At 61.0% G+C, this 9566-nt stretch overlaps 1 protein-coding gene across 1 annotated transcript; it reads left to right on the forward strand.

Moving 5' to 3' along the window:
* The first annotated feature begins 5808 nt into the window (after positions 1-5808).
* PRXL2B (peroxiredoxin like 2B) lies at positions 5809-8543 on the forward strand. The gene is made up of 7 exons (XM_021689560.2): positions 5809-5871; positions 6040-6244; positions 6829-6880; positions 7401-7464; positions 7549-7624; positions 7914-8032; positions 8517-8543. The coding sequence occupies exons 1-7, from the start codon at positions 5809-5811 to the stop codon at positions 8541-8543; spliced, it is 606 nt and encodes a 201-aa protein (XP_021545235.2).
* The last annotated feature ends 1023 nt before the right edge of the window (positions 8544-9566 follow it).

A 9566-nucleotide genomic window follows, 5' to 3' on the forward strand; every position in this document is an offset into this window, starting at 1 on the left:
AAGATTTCTCAGATGAGGCATCAAAAGCACAATCCATACAAGAAAAAACTGACCAGTTTTATTGCATTAAAGTTAAAAACTTCTCTTCTTTGAAAGATGTTAAGAGAATAAACAGATAAGCCACAGACTTGGAGAAAATATTTGGAAGTCTGTATCTAATAAAGATTTGTATCCAGAACACATAAAGCAGTCTCAAAATGTGGTAATAAACAAATAATCCATATTAAAAAATAAAAATAAAAGATAAATAAATCCATTCTCTGTAAAAATAATTTGGGTTTCTTGGGGCTGGGGCTGGGTAAGAACCAGATAGCTTGGAACATCCTTTTGGGCCAGAAATTAAGGGAAGGCTTATGGATTGGTAGGAATATGTCAAAAAAATCCATAAGCCAGTATAAAGGGTCCCTGGCTGGAAAAATTTTGGACAACTTGGAGACCCGAATATATAAGAGTAATAGATTAAAACTAAGTGGGTAGGGGCGCCTGGGTGGATCAGTCGTTAAGCGTCTGCCTTCAGCTCAGGTCATGATCCCAGGGTCCTGGGATCGAGCCCTGCATCGGGCTCCCTGCTCCGCGGGAAGCCTGCTTCTCCCTCTCCCACTCCCCCTGATTGTGTTCCCTCTCTTGCTGTCTTTCTCTCTGTCAAATAAATAAAATAAAATCTTAAAAAGCAAAACAAAACAAAACAAAACTAAGTGGGTAAAATTGGAACCATAAAGCCCTCCATGATGTCAGTGCACGATGGACGCATGAATGAATGCATGATTTCAATTCATGATGGATGCATGAATGAATGAATGCATGATGTCAATGCGTGATGGATGCATGAATGAATGAATGCAAGGAGAATTCTCTTGCTTCCATTCGAACGCCACTGTTCAGTAAAGAATAATCAAGAATGGAATGTTTACACAGCCTCAAAGCATCTCCTCCAAACATGCTCATCCATACATGCTATCCTCGCTTCTCCCCATTTCCCAGAAAGTTTCAAGAGAAATAGGATATTTACATACTCTCAAATCATCCTGCCAAAGTATACTTTTTTTTTTTTTTGGTTCTAGTTGAGAGAGAGAGAAAGAGAGAGAGAGAGAGAGAGGGCGCCCATTAGCAGGGAGGAGGGGCGGACAAGGAGAAGCAGACTCCCTGCTGAACAGGGAGCCCGATGTGGGGCTCGATCCCAGGACCCTGGGATCATGACCTGAGCTGAAGGCAGATGCTTAACGACTCAGGCACCCCTCAAGTATAATTTTTGATGACAAATTAAAAAGCAAATTTTAATTTGTTGGGCAAACACAACTCCAATTTAGAAATTACTTCCAAATGTGACAGTCATTCATATCATGCTTCATTCATGGTCCGTCCAGTGTTGCCCAGCCCATGGTAGGTACCCACAAGCCTGTCCTACAGGTGAGGAAGCTGAGGCTCAGAGGGCTGGGGGTGGGGGGGGCTTGGAGTCAAAAGTGGCTCCTGGCCCCTGGAGGAACACTTCAGCTGCTGGTGGGTATGACCTCCTGTCAATTTGCTCCCCCATACTGTGGGATCAGGGGACTGGGTGCCAGGGGCTGCGTCAGCCCAGAGGGACAGTGCTGGGGGACAAAAGCCCATGTGAGACAGGAAGTGGATATGGCCCAGGGCAGGGTCCGCAGAGAGGGCAGGAGCACACCCAGGGGCCAGGACTGGGGACACCAGGGAGCCCTGGGACACAGACACGCAGACACACACAGGCTCGGGGGACTCACCTGGCTCAGGGCATCAGCCTTGGGTGTCAGGCTCCAGGGGGGCGGCTCCCAGCCTCGAAGAGGCTCCATGTCCCTCTTCAGGACCCCTCATTCCCCAGCCGCTGTCCCAGGACCCCCGCCAGCAGGTCGAGCTCACACTCAACCCGGAACCTGCCTTCTCTAAAAGGAAAGGGAAAGAGAAACTGTCTGTGGCCCAATGGGGGAGGCTATTCCGATCGGAACTTGGCCTCGGTTCCCTCTCCCAATATCTGCCGTTGTGGGAGCCAGGCTGCCAGGGGCCAGGACCCCACAGGACCCCACAGTGACGGGCGGGAGAGGGGTGCGGGGCCAGCTGCGCAGGAGGCAGGAGCTGCCCAGCAAAGCAGAAGTGCTCGTGGAGGGGAGGGGTGGGGTATGCAAAGGCGGGAGGCGGGACCACACAGACAGCCTGGGCCCCGTCAGCCTGCCCCGCTAAGTTCTGGCTGAGCAAGCTCTCCTGGCCTCTCCCCTGTCCCTCAGCAGCACCCCCCGACTTTCCTCTAGAGCCGGGTGCCCCCCCAGAATCGTGCACCTGCATTTCCCCTGCCGCTCGGACGCCCGGGGAGCCACCCAGCGGCTTCCCTCCAGCACCAAGGCCACAAGGAGCCCTCCTGGTTTCCTGCTCCCTGTCACAGCGTCGGCTGAAGCAGGGTGACCGTCCCCCCAAAGGAACCCCGTCCCCCACACAGTGCCCTCTGTCTGGGACTGGGGAGGGCTGGTTTCCACCTACACATTCCTGAGCACAGCTCTGCAGAGGGGTCTCTCCCCAGACCGCTGGAGGCTGGGGAGGGGAGCACCCTCAGTCCCCCCCCCCGCCACCCATGGTGGGAGTGAGGGAGGGGGTGACACTTTGCCTTCCCTGAGCCCCACCCATTGGGTTCACACCCCACCTGTCCCTGGGAGGGGGCTGGGCCGGTTAATTCTCGCTCCCATTTCACAGATGGGACAACGGGCTCAGAAAGCAGCAGGGTCTGGCCCAGGGTCTCCGGGGTGCGAACTGTGCTCAGACCCAAGCCCTAATCTCCCCATCCAGAAGGGGCTCCCCCCAACCCGGGCTTCCCAACACCACCGCTGTCCGCAGAGCTGGTGACCCTGTGGGCAGCTTAGGGCTGGGGCACCCCTGCATGCCTGGTGCCCTGACGCAGGCTGGGGGCTGGTGAGAGGCAGCACACCCCTGCTGGCACCTCAAATGGGAAGTGTCCTGGGGAGTCTCCCCCGGGGCCCCATGGCTCCCACGTCACATTTCAGCCCCGGGGCTCATGTGATGGGCATGGCACCCTCTGACTTCCCTCCCAGCAGACCCATCCCGACCCTGATGTGCGTGTCCAGCTCCAAGGGCCCCGGGCACGTTCCCATCAGACCCCGAGGTCCAGCCCTCACCAGACCCAGGAACCACCCCCTTCAGTGAGCTGATCTCTGGTCACCCAGCCCAGATTGACCTCGAGCCCCTTCCTTGTCCTGACTTTGGCACCACTGGCCCTGGGGTCACTACCTAATCCCACTTCCGGGGGACACCGAGGAGGACAGCCTGGGTGCCAGGGAAGGAAGCAGGCAGGGGTGAATCATGGGGCTGGAGTGGGGGCTGCCCAGCGCTCAGAAGCGCTCTGACCACCGTCCCCAGGATGACCAGCCCAGCCTCTGAGGCAGGAGAGGGGTCAGGCCGGACCCAGGGGCTTGGGAGCCCCCACGAGACCCCCGTGAGCACGGGCCATGCCCCCACACCTGAGGGCCTGTCAGAGGGAGCCCCCACCCAGGACGGTCACCATGGTTTCCCCTCATTGTCACCAGGAACACAAGAGGACGGCTGCCCTCTGCCTTTCTCATTTCCACATGGTCACTGGATGTCATTTGACAAATCATTGAACAGATGAAGTCCAACGTGGGTGAGTGGCCCCGTTACCAAGTCTGACTCTGTAAGGGACGCGCCCCGGCCCGAGGAGATGTGCCCGATTCCCCACTCGCTCATCCATCCGAGCAGCACTTACGGGGCAGCTTCGTGTCCCGTGCGTGGCCGCTGGCTCATGTCGCCTGCAGGTCCTGCCGGGACCCTTCCTGGGAACCTTCCCTCTGCTGCATGGTCCGGGCCCAGCGAGGCTGGGGCGCAGGGGGTCTGCAGGATAGTCAAGACGCCCGTCCTGGGGGCACTGGGTTGAACTAGCTGAGTAGGGCGACCCTCGCAGATGGTCTGGACCCGCCCCTCCTTGCTCAAAGAGGCCAGGGGGTGTGCCTGATGCTCTTGGGGCCTGCCGGCTCTTGCCCAGCCAGCCGAGGCCGACCCCATGCCCGCTGGGAGGGAAGAGGCCTCCTGAGCACCTCCGCTTCTCCTGAACAATGAGCAGCGTCCCGGAGCAAGGCGTGCAGGGGGACGCGGTCCTGTGGGACTCTGACCTGGGACTCGGCCTGTGGGTGAGACCCCCCCTCTGCAATGGGCATGCTGATGCCCACCCACTCGGAGAGGCTACGGCTCCGGGGGGTGGGTGCGGGGGAGCCCCAGGGGCGGGGGCTGCTCTCTCCTCTCATCACCCAGTCAAAGCCCCAGGCCCACTCCCTGGCCTCAGTTGCCTTTGTAAAGTAAGTCACCAAAGGCACCAGTGGGCCCGCTGCTTTGTCATTGTCCCCCAGCTGCCCAGCCACCTCGCGGCTCGGCGGGGCTGGGCCTGGGGTGGCCGATGGGTTTCCTCCTTTGCCTGCAGCTTGCCTTAGGCTCCAGCGCCAGGAGCACTGGAGGGAGATGCTAAGGACGCAGGAGAGGAGTCCTTGACCTCGTGCTCCTCCTTCTGGGGGTGTCCCGGAAATAGGCTGCCTCCCTCGTGGGGGCCTAGCCCCCTCCTCACAGAACCAGCCCTGGCCTCTGGGGGCTGCACTCCTGGGTCCTGGAGCTGCGGGTGGTCCTGGATTCCTCCTTCCCTGGTGGGCTGTGTGGCCTCCTTCCTCCTTCTGCTCTTCCTGCCTTCAATACTCGGGACATGTGTGCAGTCTGACCCCTGTGCGGAGCCTGCCGCTCTGGCCACCCCAGCTCCTTCAGTCTCCCAGAACCTTTCTTAGGCCTGTCTTCTCTTCTGTACGGGGGGGGGGGGGGGCGGGGGATATTGTGCAGTGTCAGGCAGGAGGCTCCCTCTCCCAATCCCCGGGCACGCATCCGCCCCCTTGGATCTCCAGCCTGGTCCAGGCCCTCGAGGTCTCTGCTCGCTGAATGCAGGGGCCCACAGATCGGGGCGGATGTCCATGTGGGTGACCGTTTTCTGGGTGAAGTCTTGGCTTCATTTTTCGCCCCCGTGTCTCGATCCCTCATCGGTAAAACCGGATGATCACAGTGTGACAGGGCTGTCCTCAGCAATAAACAAGACAACGTCCGTCGCAAGGCCCGTAGCAAACTGCTGTTATTTCTTTGGGCTCCATGTTGCCCAAAGATTGGGGGTTAAAAGAGGCTATTTCGCTCGTAAGAAATTGCCAGTATTTTATAATTAAAGCCAAAGCGCCCATGTAATTGAGAAAACGGTGCATTCGCATGGATTTTAAAGCTGAAATAAAAGCAAGGGTAAAGGCTAAGCCCGGTGCTTCTATGCCTGTAGGACCGCCGCCGGGGCCGGAGAGTCGCGACATGGGCGTTTACCCCGCTCGCCTTAACCCTGCCGGGCAAACCGCTGGGCCGTGAACCCCGGACCCAGGACCCTGCGGGCTTTTCTGCTCTGCACCTGCGACCCCTTCAGAGCCCGCGCCCAGGCGAACCGGCTCTGTGCGCAGGCGCACCACGTGCCTGCTGCCCCTCCGCTCGGCTTCTGCCGCAGCCCGGACAGCGACGCCATTGGCCGACCGGCTTATGCATATGCAAAACAAGTGACAGGGCGCTGTTGGGGCTGTGGTAGGGGCGTTGCCGGCGGGGGAACCATCCGGGGCGGGGCCACGATCCGGGGCGGGGCCGGCAGGGGTGACTGGACCTGGGGACGGGGCCGGGAAGGAGACGCGGGCTGGGGGCGTGGCCTAGCCGGGCAGAGGTGAGGCCCGCAACCCCGAGCAGGACCAACAGCCCGGAGCGGGACTGCAGGAAGACATGAGCACGGTCGACCTTGCCCGCGTGGGCGCGTGTGTCCTGAAGCATGCGGTGACCGGGGAGGTGAGGCCGGACGAGCGCAGGACGGTGGGTGGGCTCCTGGGACCTGCCCGTGTGCCCTGGCAATGGCATCCCAGGCCGGCCTCGGGGGTCCTGACAGGGTCGTGGAGCTGGGGGGCGCGGACGTGTGTGGGCGGTGGTCCAGCGGCAACCCTCGCCCACCCCACGCAGGCCGTGGAGCTGCGGAGTCTGTGGCGGGAGCAGGCGTGCGTGGTGGCCGGCCTGCGGCGCTTCGGCTGCTCGGTGTGTCGCTGGATCGCCCGGGACCTCAGCAGCCTCAGGGGGCTACTGGACCAGCATGGCGTGCGCCTGGTGGGCGTGGGGCCCGAGGCCCTGGGCCTGCAGGAGTTCCTGGACGGGGGCTACTTCGCAGGAGGTGCCTGTGCTCTCCTTCTCTCCTCCCACTTGTAGCCCCACCAGCTACCTTGAGATCCTCCCCCAAGCTCAGGGTATTGGTCATCCCCTCCTTGCCCAGCCCTGACCCTTCTCGCTCCAGGATCTCCAGTCATCTTTCCTGGGTGCTCCACCTGTTGCCCTTACCTGCATCCCCAGCCATGATGTCCCTCCCACTGTGCACAGTGGCAGGGCCCAGTGGTGATGCTGGTCTCCAATCACCACCATGGTCTTTACTGGGTAGCTGCCAGCTCCCCACCTTCCCAGGAGCCTGAAGGAGTAGTTAGGACAAGGCTGTGGCTTGCCCCCACATTCCCACCCTGCTAGACTCCTCTCCCTGGCACTCACAGAGCCCTGGGCCGAGTGGCAGAGTCCAGGCGAGTCCTGCTCCTCCCTGTCCCTGTCCCCTCTGGGCCTCCACCCTCCTCTAACAGTGGGGACACTCAGCTCTGCTCTGCTCCTCCCTGTCCTGCATGGGCAAGCAAGGGTAGACAGGGGGCTAGATGCAGGGAGCTGGGCCAGGAGGTAGATGGGCCTGAGTACACACCTGTGGCCTTTGTTTTCCAGAGCTCTACCTGGATGAAAGCAAGCAGTTCTACAGGGAGCTGGGCTTCAGAAGGTGAGTGTGGGGGCACCGCTTCCTCCCCTCTCCCTGCTGGCCTCTTCCTGGACACTTGCCTCGGTGGCATCCGCTCCTCAGCCCGTCCTTCTGCAGAGCTGTCTCTTGGGGGCTATTACAATTGTAGGTTGGGCTTCTCACCCAAGATCGACCCCCAGCAGCCTGCAGAGGGGGCCCGGAGCCTAGTGCCTAGGGGTCATCACAGCCCCTCCAGTGCCCGGGTCATACGTATACTTGCTGTGGGGCCTGATCAGTGGTGCCCGCTGAGCCAGAACCCCCTGCTCACCCGGCCTGGGGGCCAGTCCACACTCCCCAGGTCTTCTGCGGGGCCCCAGGGTGCCCCACAGCTCTGGCTGGGCTGGCTGCTGGCTGGCTGCCCCATGGCCCCCGAGTCCCTGGTGAGATGTGAAGCTTGCTTGTGTGAATTGGTCTGTGCATCTTGTAGAGTCTGGGGACAGGCACTGGGGCCAGGGCTTCAGAGAGGAGCCAGGGCCTGGACAAGCCAGCTGTGTCTTCACAGGTACAACAGCTTGAGCATTGTGCCCGCCGCCCTGGGGAAGCCTGTGCGCGATGTGGCCCTCAAGGTTTGTGACGGCCAAGGCTGGGTGGGACTTGGGGAGGTGGGGCTTCCCTCTAGGGCTGACCTGGACCTGCTTCCCTCCCTCCAGGCCAAAGCTGTTGGCATCCAGGGGAACCTGTCTGGGGACTTGCTGCAGAGTGGAGGGCTGCTGGTGGTTACCAAAGGTGGGCTGGAAAAGGGGCATCAGAGGTCAGTGCCTGGTCTCATGGGGTGGGAAGGTCTTGCTAAACTTGGCCGCATGCCCTGACCCTCTCTTCCTCCCTTCCTCTGGTTTGTTGGTCTTGTCAAGTCTTCTCCATGGGGTGGCCCAGTTCTTGAGTGTTGGCTTAGCTGGGTGGGGTGTGGCCAAAACAGCCCACTGGTCAGGGTAACCAGGTGGGGTCGTGGACGACCAGGGCTGCCTCCATCCTCCCAGCCTGTAGGGGTACCCTGACCGCCTCCCCACTGCTGTAGGTGGTGACAGGGCGTTGCTACACTTCGTCCAGAAGTCCCCAGGCGACTATGTTCCCCAGGAGAGCATCCTGCAGGCCCTGGGCATCTCTGCGGAGGGCTGTGCCAGTGAGTCGCCCCAGGTGAGCTTGGGCCTGGGAGGGCACTGCCTGCTAAGAACAGCCCCCTTTGCACACCCAACTTCCCTGGGTTGAGTGCTGGGTGTGATCAGGTGTTAGGTTGGACCTTGCAGGCTTCAGGTAATTTTGCACTCATGGCAGCCCAGGATGTCCCTGTCACCCCAGTCCGCAGAGGGGTAACAGGCTGAGAGCAGTGGGGAACCGGGGACAGGCTGGCTAGATGGGTGGGCACAGCAGGGCCCTCCCCAGACAGCAGTGGGCTACCCAGGGCTGCAGGGCAGACGAGCCGCCTGTCCTCTTAGCCTCAGGGGGGCCAAGGCTCGTCTGAGGTGACCATAGCCACCATCAGTGAGGTCCTGGTGGCTGGCCCGTGCCCAAATGGAGGGGAGTGTCCAGCACTTGGGCCGCAGACCGCTGGTGGGTGGGACCAGCTGCCCTTGACTCCGGGAAGGGTGGCCAGCCTGACTGGGCTTTTGCTGCTCCACAGTGTGATGAGGAGGCGTGCACAGGGTGAGCCCCCGGGGCCTCTGCGGATCCTGGAGGCATCTGCTGCCTCGGGCATGCTGGGAGTTGAGTGTGAAGAATCTCTCCAGAACTTCTGGACCAAGCTCTGCCACGTCCCAGAGTGGCAGTGAGCATTAAACTAGGTTTCTTCGTTGGCTCTGAGCCCTGTGTCCTCGGCAGCTCTGTCTGTGTTGCTGTCGGTTTCCCCGGCCAGCAGGGCGGTCAGGGGCCTGCAGGCTTCCCTGGGAGGGGGTGGGGAGTGCTGGAAATGCTCCGGCAGCCTCCCTGGTGACCTCAGGCCTGTGGCACAGGACGGTCAGGGCTCTGAGGACGGGCCCGGGGTGCGGGAGCTGAGGGTGGGATTGGGAACTCCCCAGGAGAGAGCCCGGCCTGGAGGGGTCGGGCTCAGTGCTCATGTCTGCTGGGTTTCCAGGGAGGAGATGGTCTCCATCCAGCCGCTGGAGCATGGTGAACAGTGGGACTTAGGGAGACAAAGGACCTTTACTGATGAGATTTGTCATGTGCACCCTGCTGGGGGTGGCTGGCCAGGGGGAGTCTCGGCCCAGCTGGTTCATCCAGCACCCCCCAGTGCCATTCCTTGGCAGGCAAAGCAGGCACTGGAACCTACCATGTCCAGCGTGGAAACCTGCCCCCGCCCCCCTGTCAGAGGCTCTCTGGTCTGGGTGGATCCAGATGACTGTCTCAGCACTCCCCTGGCCTGGCCTGGATGACCACCGCCTCCCCCGCCCGCCCCCTCCCCCCCCCCCCCCCCCCCCCCCCCCCCCCACCGCCCCTGCCCCATTCAGTCCTCTCAGGGGTCATTTAAAAACTCAGGGCAGGTGACAGTGTCCCTTTGTGATTTAACTCCTCCACTGGCCTCTAGTCACATAAACCCAAGTCTACATTCTGAGCTATGGCTCCCTAGTCCCCTCCGCCCACCTCCCGACCTCAGCAGCCCTTCCTCCTGTCTGAACGGGTGGTGGCACAGGGCCAGGATTTGGGGGCATCCTGGTCACTGCCGTGCCCGCAGCAC

Source organism: Neomonachus schauinslandi, chromosome 4, assembly GCF_002201575.2.
Source record: "Neomonachus schauinslandi chromosome 4, ASM220157v2, whole genome shotgun sequence".
Classification (NCBI taxonomy): domain Eukaryota; kingdom Metazoa; phylum Chordata; class Mammalia; order Carnivora; family Phocidae; genus Neomonachus; species Neomonachus schauinslandi.